The 21,465-nt window shown below is 53.4% G+C and overlaps 1 protein-coding gene across 5 annotated transcripts in view; it reads right to left on the bottom strand.

Moving 5' to 3' along the window:
* Nucleotides 1-748: 748 nt before the first annotated feature.
* LOC308053663 (Krueppel-like factor 5) overlaps nucleotides 749-21,465 on the bottom strand; it is a 50,889-nt gene continuing 30,172 nt past the window's right edge. For all 5 annotated transcript variants that reach the window (XM_080365195.1, XM_080365196.1, XM_080365198.1 and 2 more), the window contains one exon: nucleotides 749-18,025. In XM_080365195.1, coding sequence (XP_080221321.1) covers nucleotides 17,847-18,025 — 179 coding nt within the window. In that variant the 3' untranslated portion in view covers nucleotides 749-17,846. The remainder of the gene's footprint in view (nucleotides 18,026-21,465) is intronic.

The following is a 21,465-nucleotide window of genomic DNA, read 5'->3' as shown; positions in this document are numbered from 1 at the left end:
ACAGGGATGGTCCATTCCCATCCCATGGTGACCTGCAGCTGAAAGGGGTTTATAGAAAGTCCCCAGGCTTCTGCCAGCCCCCAGGAGCAGGACGGGTCTGTTGCTACACTGTGGGAAGAGCTGCCTGGGCTGGGGATGTTGCTAATTACAGTTCTACACAAAAAAAACAAAAACAAAAACAAGAAACCCAAAGTCTAAACCCATTCAGGACACGTGAAATACTTGGCTTTTTTACGTGAAATACTTGGCTTTTTTGTATGTTTTGACATCTACCACACTTAAAACCAGACTCAGATAGAAACACTGACATGTTTTCCTAAAAGTGCACTGAAGACCTTGAAGAGTTTTAGGGCGTTATTTCTCATGGGAGAAGGGTTGTTTCAGCCTCTTCTTGCCAACCTGAGATTGTCCCCCCTCCAGCCTCTGTGCACATCCACAGCTGGCCAGGCTGGTTTCAGTGGGACCACACAGTGGGGACACACTCTGAAAAATGTGTTGTTCTGGTCTGCATCATAAAAATGCATGGATTAATGATGGATGGATGGATGCATGGATGGAGAGACAGAAAGCCCCAAAAATGGCCCTTCTACAGAAAAAAGCATGCCTGGGTGGTATGAACATTGAGGAAGAAGGCTATCCCCATTTTGTTTGACCACATCTGGAATATGTTGTCCCGTTTTGGGCACCCAATACCAAGAAAGACATTGATAAACAGGAGTAACTTCAGCAGAGGACCGTGGAGATGCCCTGTGAAGGTGCTGCAGGACTGAGCCTTGCTCCGGCTGGAGAGGAGATGGCTCTGGGGGTCCTGACAGCAGACTTCTAGCCCCTGGGAGAAGAATTCCAGAAGATGGAGCCAGGCTATGACTGCAACATATGGCAGGAGAGGGAAAGACAACAGACACAAAAGAAACAAGAGGAGGAGACGCTGGATATAAAAGGCTTTTTCACAGTGAGGACCGTCAGGCAGTAGACCATGTCCCCAAAGGGGCTATGCTACCTGTTCCCCGGGAGGTTTCCAGGACCCAACTGGATCAAACCTTAAGCAGCCTGGTCAGACCTCACAGCCAACTGCCTAGGCCCTGAAGGCACTAATTGGCCTTAATGGCCCTCAGCTTTCCCCTCTGGTGCCTCCACCCATGCCCATGGTCCCAGGAGCCCATTTAAGCTCAGCTCAGGGCTGTCCCTCCTTCCCTGGGCAGTGCTGCAGGGGTGGTGCTCTACAGTTCTCCTCCAGCTGTGCCTGTCCTTGGACACTGATACTCCTGATCCAGGTCTTGACCCCATGGAGTGACTTCCCAGCTCAGCCTTGGACCTGCCTCACCACCATGAGCTTGTCTGTTGGGCTGGCTCCAGCTGATGTGCCTGTGGCTGCCCTGCCTGGAGATGGTGGGACTAGATCCCTGCCCTGCTGAGCTATCCTCGGGCAGATCTCCTGGGGGGTTCCAGAGGATTTTGTGCCTGAGACTTCTCCTTGCAGGAGACCCTGTCCTTGCTGCAGGAGGCAGAGCAGGTCCCTGGAGCTACACAGCATCTGCTCTAGCTTCTGGAACTGTCTCCAGAGACACAAACACAGGTGAGGAGAGGTACCACAGTGGGGGGTGTTGTGCTGCCCATGGTGGTGCTTCCAAAAGTGGAGAATATTTTAGACTGATGTTTGTGAGGTCTGGTTTTTGCTTTGCTAGGGTCACAAAGCTGCTGTAGAGGAGTTGGGGGGCGAAGGGAGTTTCACACTGGAGAGGGAAATGCAGAGCCCACTCAAGCAAGTGTGTGTTCAGAGAGACGATGGCAGCAGCCATGCCTGGTGGCTGAAGCTTTTCTGGCAGTCAGGGAGCACTTAAAGCAGTCCCACCACCTGCCAGGGAAGGGCTGAGTGCTGTGTGAGCTGTGCAGCCACTCTGGCCCCCTGGGGCTAAGGGCTGGATTGCTCTCTCCCCTGATGGCTGTAGTAATTAATACCACCAGGGAGGCAGTACACAGATATTAGTGTTTGATAGTGATTAATGGGTCTAATAGGATTCTAGCAGCCAGTCATTTTTGTTTTTTCACTGTGTCTTTCTGAGCCTGGCCAATATAATAAAAACTCTGAAGAAAAGACCATATTACTTTAATATTTCAGTGCTGTTATTGAAAACCATTAGCTGAGGCTTCTTGCCACTGTGGAGTCGTGCGCTAATGCAGCTCACCTCCCTGCGCTTGAGGGATCAGTATTTTCCCGTCCTGCAGAGCCAGGAGTTGCTCCCACGTGTGCATGGCCAAACCGCGGTGGTCCCTTTGATGTGAGCAGGGTTTGTGTCCCTGAGGCCAGAGGACCAAAGGGTACCTGCAAACTCAGGTCTATGAACCTGCCCTTCTGCAGAAATTCCTCCTTCTTCAGAAACTCTAAAGATCTTCACTTCCCCCCCAAAGCATATGTTAATCTAATTTAATTGTACCTAGTGATACTGAACATTAAGTCCTTGCTGAATTCCCACAGTGATTCTCTTTAGCAGTGCAGCAGCAGGGCTGCTCTGCTGAGCAACTCTAATTTCTCTGCTGGAGGCAGTCACCTGCTGCAAGTAAAACAGTTCATTTAATGCATAGCTCTGGGCTGCGTAGAGCTCTTGGCAAGAGCTGGTCTCTGGTAAACACCACAGAAGCTGGAACCAGGGCGGTGTGGGAGTCTGTGCCTGCACAGCAGTGTTGCATGCTAAACACCTCCTGCTGAAGCACCTGGTGGTTCCGGAGATCATGTTGGTAAGTGGGAACTTGATGCTCTGTGCAGGAAGACCACCCTGGGCCAGCAGTTCTGCAGTGAAAGTACAGACTGGCCCTCTGGGGTCTGCATCATGCTGGAGAGTGATGCTTCCTCCCTCAATTTCTGTTGCAGTCTGGGTTTTGCATCGCTTGTCCCTAAATGCATCATCTGGCTCTTTCCAAGCTATTCAAGAGGAATGTGGACACATCAGCTCCAAAACTGACCTTCCCAAACTGGGACTGGGGGTTCCTGCAGGTGATGCCCATCACCACTCCACCATGGCAGCTTGCTGCAGAAGGGGTTAACAGTAACCAGCTGCTGACAGCAACTCCTTGCCCATATTTCAAAGCTGTCCGTGTCCTCCCCTAAATGCCATCCAGCTAAGACGCAGCCTAATTGATTCTTTCTCCAGCCCCTGTTTTGTTCCTTGCTGATGAGTGTTATTAATTGTAGTCTGCTCTCCCTGTGGGTACATTCCACAGTGGTGCCCTTCGCTCCATGGCAGAGCCTTGTGAATCTTCTTGAAGGAGAAATGGGAAAGCCCTGGAGTACCACGAAATGAGCTTCAAAGAGAAGTTCAGGATGTTTTGCAAAACCTCCTATAGCCTTGGCGTGACCTTAAAGCAGTGGGGTGGGACTGGGATGGGAGCGGGAGCCTTGCATGCGCAAAGGAGACTAAAGCATCTGAAAGATGGGATGTACATGGAGTCCTTTCCCCATCCTGCCGTTGGACAGTGAGCTTATCTTCAGAGCCTCCCCTATTAGTACATCTCATGCAAGCTGCTGTTGTTTTCTCCTGGTGCTGGTCTTGGCAGGACTGTAAGTGCTATTTGTTTTAGAAGGGAAGTAAAACACATCCCTCAGCCCAAGAGATACAATCTGCTGAGGACTCCCCGCTGTCTGCTGACCCCATGCAGCGCTTCCCTGCTCGCCCCCACAGCCACGCAGAGCCTGCCGGGCTTCCCATGCTCGTCCTGCACCGAGCGATGGCTTGGGAATGCCTCAGGATCTGGCACTGGAGTCACCCAGGTGGCTCTCATAAGCGCATCAACCTAGTTAATCTCTTTTGGGTTCAGCCTTGAGTGCCACATGCCCGCTTGCAGCAGAGCTTTGCTGCACCCTCTGCATGTCCAGGCTGACACATTTCTGAGACCCCCCTCATCATATCAAGGTGGGCTCTGAAGCTGCTTGTGGGATGCTGGTGCAGGTGGTCTGGGGAGGTCTCTGGAAGCCCCTCTCCAAGCAAAACAGATCTTCAGTTCTCTTCCAGCAAATGTGTGAAAGTTCTGGAAAGAAGATCAATCAGCTCTGAAAGGATTATCCATGGGGCTTCGTGTTCAATTAATGCCCCAGATCTAACGACAGAGCTATTTTTCAAATGGGACGCCCCCTGCCTTAGGAGTAATGCAATAGCTGGTACAACCTAATCACACTTCCCGATGAGCCCTGTCGCTGCTGGTGATGGATAGTGTTAATTACAGCATGCCCTACAGCAGCCATGGCCCAGCCCAGGCGAGGGGTCCTCCCAGCACTCAGCAAGCCACTAAGCAAGGATATAAATGCTTCTTGCCAAAAAAACCTGAAGCCATCAGCATCAGGAAGAGTTGGCCTTGCATTGGCTGTGTGTGGTCTTTGTGGCAAGCTCTTGTTTGATGGGCGACTTTGGGATGTTTTGTTCTGCAGCTCTGAGGCTTCCAGTGTGAGGCAGGGCTTGTTCCTGTGCGTGAACTGGGGACATTTGCTGTGTCTCTGCAGTAAATGTCTGATACATGGTGGAAGAGGCTAGAGATTGCTCTTCTGCCCAGAAGCCTGTTACTTGACACAGTTGCTAATGTCTAAGAAAGTTTATCCATATTCGTGGCATCTCACTGAAATGAGGCATTTTGAGTGGCAGCATCTAACTTTGATGAGATCTCACAACAGACTTTTTCTGCTCGCTTTTAAAGCGACTCTTCAAACCCAAACTCTATCTGCTGTAGATAAGAAAACCAATAAATCAGCTTTTCCTTCCACAGGAGCGCTGCTGGCTCTAGGAAAGCAAGACCTTCCTCCACCTGAAATTCTAACTGGGTTGCAAGGAGTCGCAGCCCCCCATCTGAGCCAGAGCTGTCCCCTGCTACTGTTTTCCTCCACACGTTGCAGTGTTCTGCCCCAGACTCGCCTGTCTGGCCAGATCCCAGCCTGTTTGCCCTGGGAACAGGGATGGGAAGCGCACTCTGCCCTGGCACGTGCTGCCGGTGTCTGGCTGGAGCCGGGAGCTCTGCTTCAGTCCTCCGTGGTGGAGGGATGCACATGGGCTGTTTTCTGGTGGTGCACGCAGCAAATGCAGACCTTTGGAGCGGTCTGCATTTTTTTTTTTTTTTTTAAAGCAGATTCAATTATGAGAGCACAATGATGTTCCCTTATTAAGTGTTGCTCTCCAGGCAGCTTCTGGAAGCAGCCAAGCAATGGCACTAGCAGCTCTTCCTTTTTTTCCTGGCCCTCCTGGGTGGATACACGTACCCAGCGCTACCACAGCGTGGGGAGGGCTGGACTTGCAGTGTCCTGTCCGGCCCTGCCAGAGGGGACCCGACCTGCTGTCCCCTTCCCCCAGCTGGAAAGGGCTGTGGGGTAGAAATTGCCCCATAAGTGGGGTTATTCTGCCGCCGCTGGCCTGGGATATGTAAAATTAGAGTCTTGCCGGGGTATTGCAGGGGGCTGTGCTGGTGTCCCCAGCTCTAGAGGGATTTTCCCACTCAGGGAGCGGGGCCAGCATCCCACTAGGTGGCACAGCAGGACAACTGGGGCCACCGCCTCCTCCCTGGCTGCCAGCCCCCGGCAGCACTGGGGGGGTGAGGCCAGGGCAGCCTCCAGACCCCCTAACTGCTCCAGCCCCCAGTTTCCCTAGCTGGGAAACAAGGAAGGAATAGATCCCAGCCCCTCTGCATAAAGCTCTTCACTCTGCCAGGAGCCTGAGCAAACCTGCCAGCATGGATGGGCACTGCTGGTGCTATCCATCTCCAAGGTGATGCTTTAAATGACCGCACTGACCATGATTTGAGCCCCTGGCACAGCCAGGACCTCTTTCCACTTTGTATTCCTCCTTTTCCAGCATTGCATATTTATGCAATTTATACTTCTGACTGCTCTCCCACCCGGAGCAGCTGTGGGAGCCCGGGCAATGGGCTTTGAACATGGGGCTGAGTCCCTGATCTTGCTGGGGCTCTTCCTGCTGAAGCTGCAACTCATGGCGCTGCTTTCTGTGATGATGCTGCCCCGGCGCTTGTCCGAGCATCCTCCTGCAGAGCTCTTGCTGCATATAGACCCAACTGGAAAACATTGCCCACCGTCCTGCCACTTTCCACACCTCGCTCAGAGCCGGGCGGAGAGGAAGAGGAGCTCCTCGGGCAGGTATCGCCCCTGCTGTCCCCACTGCACGAGTTCCCCCTGAGCTGGCCCAGCTCCCCGGACTACGGCTGAAGCTCCAACCGAGAGCAGGGTTCTGCTGCCCCAAGCGCTGCACAGACGAACGGCATCGGCAGCCCGAGCCGGGAGAGCCACAGGCAAAGCGGGGGAGTTTGGGGAAGCTGAAGGAGCTGGGGTGAAGGTCTGGCTTCTGGCTCATCCTTGCCCCGGGCCAGCCAGAGATGTGGGAGGGAGACAGATCGCCTCTGCTTGTCCTCCCACCGTCACTACCGGCAGACGCATGCGTCCTGAGCGCAGAGACCTGTCATGGCAAAGGGGCTGGCATCACCCCCAGAAAGGACACCCCCTCCCAAAATGTACAGGCATCGAGCGAGGATGTCACCCCTTCCTCCGGCACCGTGAAACCGCAGCCCCTGGGCTCCGTCTCACCGGGACGGGCTGGAGGATGTGCAGCCCCATGGCCGGTTTGTTTGATCAGGGTGATCAGGGCACATTTGGCTCTGTGTCCCCTCCCGCGAGGCGTGCTGGCTCTGCCGCAGTGCCTGTTTGCTTAGGCCTCCCCCTCCGTGGCAGCTCTGGGCACTGCTGTGCCCAGGCACTCCGCATCTCCACGCCGGAGCTGTGCCAGCATCCCTGCCCTCGCGCCCAGCCCTTGTCTCTTTTGCAGGTTCCTTCCCCAAACATCAGCCCAGGTCATCTGCGGCCCCAGTACAGAATGAGGAACCAGGAGAGACAGAGATTACTGTGACCACTGGAAAAATTTGATTCACCAGTGCAATGAGTTGCAAGGTCTCTGCTGAACTGGTGTCTGGTGGAAGGTGGACATAGCTGTGGGTGCCCAGGATGGGCTTCAGGGGCTGAAGTGCCCTATTGCCCTGGTGAGTCAAAGAAGATGGGGGGAGTTAAAAAGGAGGGTCCTGTGCAGGGGGATGAACCCTTGCTCATACAAACTGTCAGGCAGTTTGCTCTCCTCTCCCTGAGCCCTTGGCAGTCACCGGAGAAAGCCTGGGGTGTTCAGAAGGCGAATGGTATGGCAAGGGGTTGAATCATCCTCTCCTGGCACATGTCCCCTCTGGGCTATGCAGGGACTCTCAGGGACGAACCTGGGCTCAATGTGCTGCTCTGCGTGGCTGTAGGGAAGCAAATGACACCCTGAATGTTTTGCATCCTCTGATGATCTCCAGCAAAGGGGTGTGTGTCCCCCTTTGCCATCTTTCTGGTGCTTGAAACAGCTCTGATATTCAGCAGGGCAGTTCTCCATCTGGTTTAGAGAACTCACAATCTTCCTGTTGCTAGCAGGGATTTCTTTTTCACCAAAATCTTACCCAGTTTGATTGCACCCAGCCACATCTCTCCCCAACCCACCCACAGTGGGGTTCAGGCAGAGCAGACCTCCCACCCTGGCAGATCAAGGTCCCCATTTTCTTCAAACCAAAGCCAGCCCCAGGGGACACCCCCCACCCTTGTGGGGCCAGAAAGACACCCTGGAGGAAGGTGCTTTGGTAAGCGGGGATGGTTAAACGCTGCTGATGCCTGGGCCAGGGGAATCAGTATGGGAATGGGTTGCGAAGCAGGAGGATGGGGTGGGCTGCAAGGAGGGTGATGGGGCTGTTTGCTGAAGCATCTCCTCTTTGGAGGAGCAGAGCAGCCATCTCTCTGGTCCTGCCCCCAGCCCTGCTCTGTCCAGCAGGAGCCTTTGAGGTGAGACAAAAAGTGACCCGCCTTGGCGGGGATGTTGGGAACCAGTTATCCTGCTCCAGGGGCCGTCTGCTTCCCACAGTGCCAGGTAATGCTCAGATCTCCTTGGTGATGGATTATGGGATTAGAGGGTTCAGGTGAGCCCTCCTGCACAGATTCGGTTACTCCCGGGAATGGCATAATTTCAGCGTGCTGTGGGAAGCCTCCCCGCTGTTGTCGTGCGCCCAGGAGGGACCATGCACCAGCCGAGGGAAGGACCAGGGCAGTGAAGGATCCGTCCCACTGCCTGATGCTGCGGTCATGGGTGCTGGGTGCTTGGGTCATGTCAGGTTGGGTCATGTCATCTTCAGGCCATGCACTGAAGAGCATAGGGCTGTCTCTGCCCTTCCCCACCTCTTCCACCCTGGAGCACACAGTCATGCCCCTGTGGAGGTTAGGGATGGAGGGATGTACTCGTGGGGCTGCAAAAGCCACCCACAAGGCTGGGGCTTCCCAGTCACTCCCTTCCCATTGCACTGGCTGCTCGCAGCAAGCCAAAACCAGTGTGAAATCAGTGCTCCCAGTACTTCCCTGCACTGGAGATGATCCAGGCCAAGCACCCACAGGGATGCGTCTCCATCACTGCAGGCAGCAGCCCCACTGTTCCTGCACCCCCAGATTCACTGTCTTGGGGGGCTTTGCCTGGATGGTGGCTCTGGATGGGGCTGTGGGTCTATGGGCAGGGACAGTGCATCCATGCATTGGGTCACACACCAGCAGAGCTCAGTGCCTTCAGTGCCTTCCCACCACCCTGGCATGTCTCTCCCAGTCAGACTCTGTCCCCCGGTGCCTCAGTGCTGGCCCTGCAGCCTGGGTGTTGCTGCCTACCTGCTGCCTGAGCCTTGCATCTCATCAAAAGCCACCTGCTTCACCAGGTCCACATCCTTTACAAGGCTTTCACAGACTGCCTTCATCCTGCTGCATCCCATCACCACTCTTCATCATCCTTCCTGAAGACCTTGGACACTTTCCTTTCTCTTCTGCTCTCCATGGTTTTCCCAAGGTCCTCCCAGAGCTGCCTGTGGGTTCCCCATTGGGATCCTCCTCCAAACCTCGCCCCGGGGCTCAGGCTGTGCAGACTGCCCTGTCTCCTCACAACATCCCCACCAGTCCGTACAGCCACTGCCACAGCAACGACACTGAGACCGCAGCATGTCTGTGTGCTACTCGAATTTCAGCAGGGGGACCTGGGATCATTTTTATCCCAAACCAAGTGACCGTAGTGGCTGTGAGAAGGGTCCCTTTCTCATCTCAGCTAGCAGGTTCCCCTGCCTTACAGCAGTGACTTGCATGGGGTCTACTCTGGGGAGAAGGGAGAGAAAGAAATGGTCTTGGGAGTGGAGAAAAAGGATTTATGGAGAAAAAGCAGTGACTGGTCTGGGGCAGAGTTGGGACTGGGGATCCCTCTGCTTTGGGGATATTCAGCTTCAGAGCTGAAGATGGGTGATGCCCCTCTGTGACCCAGGGAAAGGTCTGGATGTGGATATTCCCTACCCTGGCTCCTTCTTCTACCTGATACCTGCATGGATGTTGGGCGTAGGGAGTGGGACGTGCAGCCATCCAGGTGGAGATAACATGTGGTTGGAGATACAGCGTGGGTGTGTGCGTCAAAGGAGAAAATGTCTGGAAAGGGAAGATTTCTCCCCAAAGTTGCCCAATGACAAAGAGAGAGGGGAGAGCTTCTAGGGACCTGCCCTCCCACCAGTACAAGACAAACCCCCTGTACAGGGCTCCCCATGTGCTGGGGGGACACTAAGGTGTCCCAGCCGCTTGGCTGCAGCTCAGCAGCCATCGTGGTCAGGGCTCTCCCATCCCACCTCCCTGCAGCACTGTTTGCCATCTGTTATTTAAGCATTCATCTTGTTTAAGCACCACTTTAGCGCTGCGGGGCTAGTGATATCTTGTAGAAAAGAAACAAGAGCCTTCCTCCTCCCCTCCCTCACTTTCCCCCGGGGGCCTGTATTACCCCAAATAAACACTCACTTTGGGTAATAGTTAACTTTAATGGCTCAGTGCTGGCTTCGGCTGCATGATAGGGCACCATGGGGACACTCGAGGGGTTGATAGCCCTCAGGATAAAGCAGATAAGGTCTGGGTTTGAAGGGCAGCACTCGGGGCTCCTGTCACGGCAAGCATGGCCATTCCCACAGCGGTGGGCGCAGCCACCGGCACACTCACCTCTCCATCACCCTCCCCAAAATCCAGCCTGCCTTTGGCACTCCCTTCCCAGCCTTTGTGTTCTCCAGGCGATCGGAGCGAGGGAAGATGGCAGCACCTCGGGAGCTGGTTCCCTTGTCTCCCAGCTGCCAGGCACCATCCCAGCCCTGGGTGCCATCGGAGGCTTTGCCATGCCCATCGGCAGCCACATCTCTGGCCCACACCACGATCCTCTGCTGAGTTGCAGAGATACCTGAATAACCCGCCTGGCAGCTCTTTCTCTCCTAATTGTGTTTTCCCCAAGTCAATGGATAACTTTACAGCCCGGGCCATGAAAACATCAAACAGAATAACCTTGGGGAGACAGCTATCTGCCGCGGGGGAGATGCATGGGTTAGTCACTTGCAGGGGAAGGGACAATAAAGTTCAAAAATAAACCCATCCTGAAAGTCATTGCCGTGGCCAGCAGGCGCCCACGGGCAGCCGGCGCTGGGCTCGCTGCAAGGCCAGCGCCGCTTGGCCAGGCTGGGGACACAAGGTGGGCATCTACGGCATCTCCTCCAGATCCCAGGGGAAGCTGAGTTAAGTTTTCTCCCATCCCGTCCCACCCGACCTTGGGCATAGGGTGCTGCTGTGCAGGCACTTGGCTATCCCGTAGCAGTGGGACCTTCCAGCTTTCCCCTCCAAAATCACTCTGGAGGACAGAGGGAGACCAGACCCTCACTGAGCCTCTCCCAGCGAGCCTCGCATCTCCACCAAGCCCAGCAGACCCTCTGCCACGGCAACTCCCCTTGCTTGCTGGGTGCTAGGCACGGCATGGTGGCATCAGCATTGTTTCTGGATGCCAAGCTAAAAAAAACAAGAGGACCCTCGGCTCCTCTCCAGTTGGTGCCTTCACCTCCTGGCCATGCCACACGAGACCATGTGGCAGGACCCCCTCCAGGATTTCACCTCTGTTTTTTATCCCCCCTCTGCCTCCTCCTTCTCTCCCTGTCCTTGACCAGCTGCGATCTTGGCATTCCTGCACCTTTAACAGCCCCATAACTGCGCAGGAACAGTCAATGCGATCGAACCAAGGTTTTACAGCAGCATTGCTTCATCACCGGAGCACAAACAAGGCAAAGACAGTACTGGTGGCTGGGGGAACACAGCAGGCAGTGAAAGTCATGGGGTGAGTAACGGGGGTCCTCTCCCTGGCCAGGTCTGCAGAGAGAAGGGCTTTTAGCAGGATGAGGTCCTGCTCTGCTGAGGACCCTTTGGGGGATGAGCCTGAACTTCCGGCTCCACTTTGAGCTGTGTCCCAGATTTGCCACTGGTTGGAGAAAGAAGATTTATTTTTAATTGCTGCCTTCTCCTCTGTGTTTTGGGGAAAGAGCTGATCCAAAGGGACCTGAGCAGGGTCTTGCATCTCCCCCTCAGGGATGCCCAACACAAAACAGCTCCCCAGCACCCAAAGGGACTGTGTCCTCCCAGGACATCCCAGCCTGACTTTGAGATGGACTCATCACCCCGGGTCAGCAGGTGACCTTCAGAGTGGAGCAGGCCTTTCTCAGGTCCGTGATGCCATGTGGTGAAACAGAGCATCATCACCCCCAGGATAAAGGACCAGGGCTGGGAAAGGGTCAGGATGGGGAACCAGGGGATACGCAGCCCTGTGCTCCAACAGTGACAGTCCATGGCCACCACCACCACGCTCCAGCCAGCCCATACCTCAAAGCTGGGGATGGCACAAATCACTTTTGGCAATGGAGGTGGGGACAGGTGAGCACACAGCAGCGGGTGGGCTCAGCAGGCTGTTTTCCAAAAAAAGGTGGTTTGGAAATCTGACTGGGACTTTCCTGAAGGAGCATTTTAGCTTGAGTGACCCAAAGGGTGAGCCTCTCCCACCACCCCCTGAGTTATGTGTCCCCCCAATTCCACACACACATGCACTGTGGCCCATGGCTACAGGAAGCCCTTCTGGGACAGGAATGTCCCCATCCCACATGACAGCAGTGCCACCAAGGAGAAGCAGCCATGGCAGCCCCATCTACGCTCTCCTCTGATGCCCTCTCTGGAGTTTCCCCTGATGTAGCTCTGTTGAGGAAGGACATTTTAGTTTCACATGCAATAAAAGAGCCACTCTCTGGACTTTCCTGACGTCATGGCAGATCTCTCCCGTTATTCGCTATCTCAGTGATCTCGCCAGGAACAGCTTGGCCAGAGCAAAGTCCAGAGCACAACAGCGTGCCAAAGGACATGCTGGGTGGAAACAGAGGGTTCAAAGAGGTGTTCAGGTGTTCCATGGGAATGTGTTTAGCAAAGATGTATAGCATCCTGGCCTCATCTATACTGGCCAGCATGAAACCAAACATTACACACAAGTTTCCACAAATATGTGCAGGGCAGGAGATGGCCTCAAAGGAAGCATGTTGTAGCTAGCAGTCAGTCCACGATGGGTCCATGGTGATCTCAGCCCGCAGACCTCCCTAGCAGCTCCAGCCAGCAGCCCACGTCTTCCTAACACCTTGCTCTGCAAAGTACCCATCCCTTTTCCAGTCCCAGACCTCCCTCCCTGGCTGCAGGTGGCTCTGACATCCCCATGCACAAGGATGGGGGTCCCCGCCAGCATCCCCTTCCTCCACCACCTCCACTTCTGACATTATTTGCAAGCAGAAAAAATTGCAAAGGTAAAACTGAGGCTGTTCAGGAGTTGAACTCAACAAATAACTACAGGTCTCTTCTCCCCTTTGCCAGCTGTGCAGGGAAGGATCGGTTCCTGGTGCTGGTTTCTCTGACCTCCCCTGCCTATGGGATGCCCAGGTTTGCTGCAGCACCCAGCATCAAACACGCCATGGAGCGCTGCGGCCGCATCCTGCCCAGGCACGCCGCACTGCCCAGCGCTCCCTCTGGCTCTGCACGGGCGATCTGCAGCAAAACTCTGCGACTGCGGGGAGGTGACCCCAAGAGAAGGTGTCCTCAACGTCCTGCCCTGCCTGCCCCCCTAACCTTAATTAGGTCACGTTCCCCCAGTTATTTTTTGAAGTGATGGTGAAATCTGGAAACAGCCAAGTGAGGAGAAAGACTTGGAGAGTAAACCAGTGCGGTGCCTGGGGACTGCTAGCAGGTCTAAAAGCCACAGGAGAAGGATGTAAAACAACTTGCCTCAGCATCACAATGCAGTTCGACCTAAGAGAACCTAATCAGTAGGGAAAGAGGATTTTCTTTATGAAAAATGTAGCTGAAATGCAAAACCTTTGGAAAACAATAGGGAGTTGTTGATTTTAACATGGAGTAAAACTCACAATCCTGCAGGCATAACCAGGCCAGGAGGGGACTGCGGGAAGTGGTCACCAAGAAGATGCTGGAGAAAGCAGGTGGGATCCTGCCAGGAACAGCTTACAAAGAGCTGTTCAGTTCAGTCTGTATAGAGAGGGGGGGATGGGGGTGTTGGTAGGTGTTTGCGTATGTGCGGGCAGGCGTGTGCATGCAAAAGGCTTGAGCTCAACAGCCCTCACTGAACCCCTGCTGCCTGTTTGCCTACGTACAAATGTGTGTCCGTACACACTAGGGCACCCAGCAGGGATCCTGCGCGCTGTGTCCCCAGCCCAGCATTCCCTCCTGTCCCCCACTTCGCTTCCCCTCTGCCTGGCCCGGGGAGGGATGAGGCTCCCACCACCAGTGCCCCCTTCTCCCCTCACAGGGCAAAAAATGGGAGCACATAGTAAAGGCAGAGAGGATTAAAACCCAGACGTGTCCTGCCCCTCCTTTTTCTCTGCACGGCATTGCACCGTGGGTTTGAGAACGGGCTCGCCGGTCCTCCAAAGCACCAGCTTAGGCCATGAAACAACACTAATAGCATTGCCTGGCACTCCAGGCTTATGCCATGTACAGATCCTTGCTCAGATACCCATTTTCCTAATCCAACCTAATAAAAAAGCTTTTTTTTCCCCTTTCTTAAGCCTGTAAAATCAACACACGCACAGGTAGCAGTGGGTAAAGGCAAAAAGAGCATTTACAATGGGAGGGAACAGACGAAAGGCCACATCTCCATGTGATAAAATTTTATTACAAAATATGAGATGGATTAATAGTTGTAGGGGAGGTTCGGGGGCAGGGGGGGGGTTTATGTAACAAACAAAAGCATCACTGGAAAAATAAATCTTCCACCCAAGTTTTCCAGGTCCCAATTTTTTTTCACATTGTGTTCATCTCGGACAGTAAACAATCACTTTCAATCCACGCAGACCCGCGAAGCGATACAGTGCTCTTTTCCTATTTACAGCAATTTATTTTTTCCCCCCCACACTACGATACAGGTGCAGCAGACTGGCATTTGTTCTGCACCTAGCACAGGCTTGCAAAAGCTCCCGGGTTTGCAATCCTTGTCCAATGTCTCTGTCACCTAAGTGTCCCAGGGGACTGGGGGTGGAGGGACCTTCATTCGGCTGGGGTTCACACAGCCCAGCTATGTCGCTCAGCTCCAAGCCATCCCTCCTGTAGCAAAGAGGGGCTTTGCTCCACCAGCATCACTCCCTGTCTCCTGGGGAATAGCTGCCCTCGGCCACTGAGAGCTGCAGTGAAATGCAAGGCACTTCTGTACACACAAAAACTGAGAAACAAAAGCCAAGGCTTGTTGTGGTTTTCCTTCAGTCTTTTTTTTTTTTTTTAAAGTGTTGCCTTTGCACTAGTAAAACATTTGCATGTCAGCATTTTGCATACAGACCAGTGGTGCTGCTTGGGAAGCAGTACTGGATTGGAGTGTTTTTTTTGTTAAGACACTTCCTCCTCAGCCCCCCCATCAAATGAAAAAAAATAATATATATATATATATATACACACATATACACACACACACGTAGTCTATGTGAGGATGAGCAGATCTGTAGTGAAAAAAAAAATCATCAGGAAAATTATTTAAAATTCTCCTAAGATTTAAAGCTGCCTGTTGGTTGTTTTGGCTTTGTACTTTTTTCAGCAAACAGGATTTGGGCCCCATCGGCACAGCAGGGGAGGGAGAACTGGGGGGTGGGGGGCGGGGGGGCAACAAGGGAGGTTTCCTTCTCCACAAAAATGAAGGGGAGGTCATGAGAGCCCTCTAAGAGCGCCCTGGGGGAGGGCTAACCCCATGACCAGCTTGATGGCCCACACAGTGGCTGAGTCAACCCTCTGGCCTGTAGCTTGGCTCACACATTTAGGAGGTTCAACCACAACAGACACCCCCAAAAAAAACCATCTTCCCACACGGCGGGTGCAGTCACAGCCATTGGGGGCTACTGGGTCCCAGGGGGCTTGGGGACGGTGGTGCCACAGGCTCGCCGTGCCAGGGGCCACCCCGCAGAGGAGCTGAAGGGCTGCCAGTGGAGCGGGGTGGAGCCCAGCAGGTCCCAGCATGGCTGTGTTGGGTCCCCACCAGCCCCACCAAGCCAGCCTGAGCTTCCTGGAGACACTGGCGGAGACTGGCTGAAGCATCTCCACACTATTCTGAAATTCCTTTGACGTGAGCTCAACCCGCCCGCGCCGGCAGACACGCACGCTCCTACACCCTGCACCACCGCCGTTCTCCAGGGGGATTTTCCATAATCAGAGCCCTTCCCTGAGGCTCTCCAGACCCATCTCTAAGTAGAAGCAAGAAGTCAAACTGCTTCAGGCCGTGCACTACTCATACCCTCCCATATTTCCAGGGGGAGATGGCACTGCACACCCTTCTCACTCATATGGCTCAACCAACCTCCAAGGTGAGGTGGGAAAAAGAAGGAGCCCAGGTCACAGTGGTGGCATTGGCAAGGTCCTGCTCTGTGCCCTGAAGAGGAGCCAGACCCCACAGTCATCAAGGCAGATGGCAAACAAGCCCATTTGCTCCAGCACCTGCCGATCCCCAGCGAGCTGTGATGACAGGCAATGAAAGAGCTGGAAAACAGGCGTGGAGCACATGCACATGGTCAGAAAAAGCTGATTTGTAAGCCAGACTCTCCAATCCTCACTTCAACATGGTGTCAGGAGGGTGCCATCATCAAACCCTCCAGCCAGGCCAAGGCCCTAGTGCTGAGGTCTGGAAAGCCCTTCCCATACACCATTGGGGAAAGCCACCCAAGCCAGCTCCCAGCAGTTCAGCGGCCCAATTTCACCCTTCCATTCCCACCCTCCCTGGTGGCATGCAGAGAGGAGGAGGCTTCTTGCCAAAAAGCCACACAAAGGGTTCACTGCAGCACTGTACCACCAGCCCCAGGCACGTTATCCATTCCAAAGCCTACGCCACACCATGTGCCCCCCCAACCCCCTTCCTGCCCTCCTCTCCTGCCCACGTGTGCTGCAGGTGTGACCATTTTTATTTATCCAAGGAAAAGGACAACGAGGAACCCAGCTGCAGTTTTCAGCTAATGCGCAGTTTGGTAATAGCAGGGAGGGGTGGCCGTCAAATTTCCACCACCTCAAGGTGCCCTGGTTCAGCGTGGCCTTTCGTTTCTTGCTGCAGACACACGTCAGTCTGCGCATTACTTAAATTTGTTCAAGAATAAAAGAGGATGACGACGTAGAGGAAATCAATATTCTGTTGAAGGCACTGGGCCCATTATTTGTTCCTGATTTATTTATTACCTGCACGGCTGCTGTTTAAACTGGCATGGCCTGGTTCTTGTTCTGCCTAAGTTTAACCCCCGGTAGCCTTTGAAGAATGGCTGATGTGCCTCACGCGTCACGGCACCCCACAGAAGAAGAGGGAAAGTGCCTTACGGAGCCCAAGGTGGTGAACCTGTGAGGTAGGTAACATGAGTACAATCTGAACAGCAGGATTTATTGGAATTTGTTTCAAAGATGCTTTTTTCTTTTCTGCCTGAACGTGATGAAATGGCAACAGCAAAGGGCTGGTGTGATTGCTGATGGCTGATTCCTTGTGTGCATGTTCAAGGCTTGAGCAGAGCCTGCCCAGTGCTTTTTGAGAAAGGCACAGCATATTATGGCAAACCAGAGCTTTACCAGCAGCTTTTTTGCAGTCCCCTGGGTGGTTTTAAGACTGATGCTGGTTCACCCAGAGACGTCTGAAGTCAAAATTCATCTAGGAAGCAGAAATGCTAAGGACACAACCAAAAAACCTGGCCAAGCAGGGCAGATATTTGCAGCTCCGAGCGAGCTGGCTGCCAGAAAGCCACAGTTGGGCTCAACAGGACACAGATGATGGCTTTTGTCATCTGCTTTTGTGCTGTCCCTTGCTCGGAGGCTTGTCAGGTGAGTACGTCAAAGGCTCTTTCTTCTATGCCCCCATGGAGACTGGGATTGTCAACCCAAACAGCCCCAGGCATGTGCTGTTCCCACATGTCAGAGGTGCCACAGCCACGCTGTGGGGCAAGGTGCCACATCACGGCCATGCCGTGGGGCAGTCCAAGAGGCTTGCACTGACAGTTTGAAGTGGGACCTCTCACACACAGCCAGGCTACCAACCCATCACAGCCCTCCTCAGGCTCACCGAAGAGACCGCCCTGAAAAGGGGTAGAAAAAATCCCGAAGAGCTTGAGATACGAAGGACAGTTGCTCCTGAGTGACAAATAAATAGCAGGTTTGCTGGAAGAAAGCCCTTTGGAATCCAAGGTCCATCGCTCCAGTGCCGCCGGGAGCCTCGTCATGAGATCAGTCTGTAATTATAACTCTTTTTTAATGAGATTTCTTTTAAAACCAGAAACAGCTGGGGACAGGGCTTGCAGAGGGGGCTTGCTTCGCCACCCCTGCCGGTTGATCACAGCATGGGTTTGTTCCTATGTACGAGAAGAGGAGAGGCCCGTTGGAAAAGGAAAAGAGTTTCAGCTGCTCTTGGAGAAGTGGCAAACGTAGGCGGCTCTTAGTTCTGGTGCCGCTTCATGTGGAGAGCCAGATGGTCGGAGCGGGAGAAGCAGCGGCCGCAGGCTAGGCACTTGAAGGGTTTGGCACCCGTGTGCTTCCGGTAGTGCCGGGTCAGCTCGTCGGAGCGGGCAAAGCGCCAGTCGCAGCCTTCCCAGGTGCACTTGTAGGGCTTCTCACCTGCGGAGGAAGAGCCACAGGTCACGGGCACAGCACAGCCCCGCCACGCCACAGCCTACACGGACACGCGCCTGCCCTGCCTCCCAGACACCCCGTCCTCCAGCAGGACCCGGGGGGACACCCAGGGCTGCCCTGCCCTGAACAGGGCTGGTGGCCACGCTGATGCTTCCCGCTCCCAGGGTGTGCTTGCTGAGCACAGCCCATAGCCACCACGGGACCATCATCAGTCACAGAGCTGCAGTAAACCAGGGCTTGTCCGTGTGCCCCTCCCCCACCCCCGCTTTGCTTTCTAGGCTTGGTTCCTAGTACTGTTCAAGTTCCTGTTGGATTTTGGAGCATTTCTGGCTAAAAAAAAATCTATAAAAAAAAACCCAAAAAGCTAAGAATTATATTTATTTATATATATATAAAATATATTAAAAAAACAAAGGAAAGTGTTGCTGCTCATACAGGTGTGGGGAGCATCAGGAGGAAGAAAGGGGGTTGCGCCATATAGATTTTCCTCAAAACCTCGCATCTTTGAAAGCACCTTCTAACCCTCTCTGCCTCAAAGTTCAGCCCTGCAGCAGCTCACACAAAACACTGTTTTCTACAGGACATTTAGGTGACATCATGCCTCTGCCCTCTCCTCCCTCCCATCCATACACACCTATTCCCGAACTGAAATCAATTAAATTGTGCAACTTCTTGGCCAGCTGGGAATTGGGCTGGAAAAGCCCGTGCCTTCTTCCAACTGCCTGTGTGCCCAGGTTGTGGGGCTGAACCCTGGCTGCAGCCCTCTCCGTGCCTGGGTGTGGTGCTCTCAAATATTAGCCCTCACTCTTAACAGCCTGAACAAGCAGGCAGAGTTCAGGGAATGTGCTGACTTTCCCGACCTCAAATATTTACCATTTCATCGGCCAATTGCTGAGCACACCATCACGGCATGAATGCACGTACACATGCAGCATGCGTGCACAGGCATGTATGTCGTGCTCTGACACGTTTCCCAGTGAACGGCTGTTCCTCCCTGCAGCCTGTGTGCTAGGCAGGCGGTGCATTTGGCCAGGAAAATGAAAATATTCAGCCACAGAAACACCTACAGTGTCTTGCAGGCACCAGACAAAATATGAAAGCACAGACACATGACCCTGGAGGAGCCAGGGCACCAAGATCATCTCCAGCTCCTCAAAAAAACCCTGGGCTCTGCACCACAGGAAGGGGAGAGATGTGGTTTTTTATGGCTCAGGTAAATGGGGAACTTAAAGTCAATTTATGAGCAGCACACTGGATGTTTTACAGCATGCTGGGGATCTCGGGGTTTGTGTTAGCATGCTAAGACAAAGACGGGATTTGCACTGTGCAGCCACAGACATTGTCCCAGCCAGGTCACCTGGCTGGGTCAACCCTACCAAGGCCCTTTAGTTTCAAACAATAACAGGTTGATCTCCAGGATAGAAACAAAATGCTTTCCATTGTCCCACGAGCTGGCTCCATCTCCCAGGACAGCACGGCAGGGCAAGCTCAAACAAAGGACCCAAACTGGCATTCCCACCCCCGGGAGGCGGGTGAGCAGCCACCGGGTTATATATTTAATCTCACAATGGCACCCAGGAAATGAATGGTGTCTCCAGGAGATGAATACAGCCCAGCCCATAGCAACGGGCAAACCACAAGAAAAGATCTTGGAGATCATGTACTTCTCAGCCCAGCTGCCATCAGGCGAGGAATCGAGAGAAAGGGCATTATTAACCCTTCAAGTGATGGGGCTGAAGCAGCATCGACCTTACTCAGCTGGCAGGAGTTGGGATGGCCCTGCTGTTCCAGCTCCGGTGCTGTGCTCAGCGAGGTCGAGGCCTCAAAAGCAAAATGCAAAGCTTCAAAAACTGGACACAGACACCCCAAGCCTGCCTGTGTATGGCTCTCCATTTTGGGTTTCCTTCTTTTTACCCGCCCCACAACGCTACCAGTTTTCTTGCCTACTCGGGTCACGTCCTCCTTCACCGCTCTGCCCTCCCCTCTTATAGCAAGTGAAGTGGAAGGAGGCAAACACACTTGGATTTCCAGCCCAATTACTGGGAAACCTAGAAAAATGACTGCATTTTATTGGGTTCAAAAACTGCCCAAGTTTGCCTGCATACATCTTCATATCATGACTTGAAAGGACGTTGCCTGTCTCAGATGGGTCACGTCCCCAGGCACAGAGCTAAGCCCTGTGCTCCGAACAGGAGAAAAGAGATATTCAATTTTAAAGCGAGAGCCCTGCCATAGCCCTGAATACAAATTGCTGTTGTGACAAATGCTTATCACCACCAGCTCTCAGAGCTGGGACAATGTCCTTCCTGTTCCTCTCTTCCACCCCTTCCGTGTCGCCCTCCAGCCTGCTCCTACCCAGGCCCTGCCAAAAAAATATTGTACCTCATGCACAAAGAAAAATTCTTTGCTGGCTTGTTCGAAGGACTGATAAGATGAAAACGGAACAGAGCCAAGTGCAAGAACTGATTCCCAGCCTCAGGATGGGTTTTGTTCGTTGTTAATAAAAAAGAAAAGTGAACTCTGGGCCAGCTTAATTGCTTTCAGTAAAGATCAGCCCTTCTATAAAAGAGATTTATGAGGGCACTGATGGTTCCTGGACTACCTGGGGATCTGATAAAGTTTCAGGTATAATAAATGCCTTAATGAGAAGACCCGTGCTTGAATGCACGAGTGCCACTGAGCTAGGTTTACCCCAGGGAAGCTGGCTGTGGTGAGAGTGGTGGGAGCTCCCCTGTGCTAGTGACCCTGTTTACACCAGCAAGGGCAGCCCATGGCACCTTCGCCCTCAGGGATGAGGGCACAGCCCTTCTGTACATGTATTCAGAGCCCTCCTGTTACGTGTATTCAGAGTCCTGTACCTGTACTGGTGTATTCGGCAGCCCCAGCGATACACCACTGGCAGCTGCCAAGGGGACAACCACTAGGTGCGAGTGGTGTACGTGGCTGGTACACAAGGAGAAGCCAGGGGTTCCTTCCTCTCCCTGGGAACCACAGCAGCCCTTGACGCAAAAGAGACAGCCTTTGTCTCCTCAGAGGTCATATGTATGCACCACGTGCCTTGATGGAATCTTTCTGTAGGCTAAGCAGGAACAGACCTGGCTAGGATTTGAGAGATCTCAAAGGAAGAGCTCAGAGTAATAGAGGTTCTGAGGACACCTCCTCCCAATACATAGACTCGAGAGCCTCCAAGAGTTCTCCTAAATTTTAGACCACCCCTCCAGAAGGCAAGCAAGTGCACGCAGCAGTGTACACTCGCTATAAACCAGTGCAGCCATTGGACTTTTTTTAACATTAACATCAGTAGACTTAACCACGCTCCTTACCCCAATAACCACCCTAGATTAAGTTAATCAGCTATGTTATCACCCCTGTTAACAGGCACAGTATAAGACATGTAGGCTGGCAGTTTCCCCGATGATGTGGTG

Source organism: Falco punctatus (assembly GCF_963210335.1).
Source record: "Falco punctatus genome assembly, chromosome: 15".
In the NCBI taxonomy this organism is placed as follows: domain Eukaryota; kingdom Metazoa; phylum Chordata; class Aves; order Falconiformes; family Falconidae; genus Falco; species Falco punctatus.
This window is presented reverse-complemented; position numbering and strand designations above follow the sequence as displayed.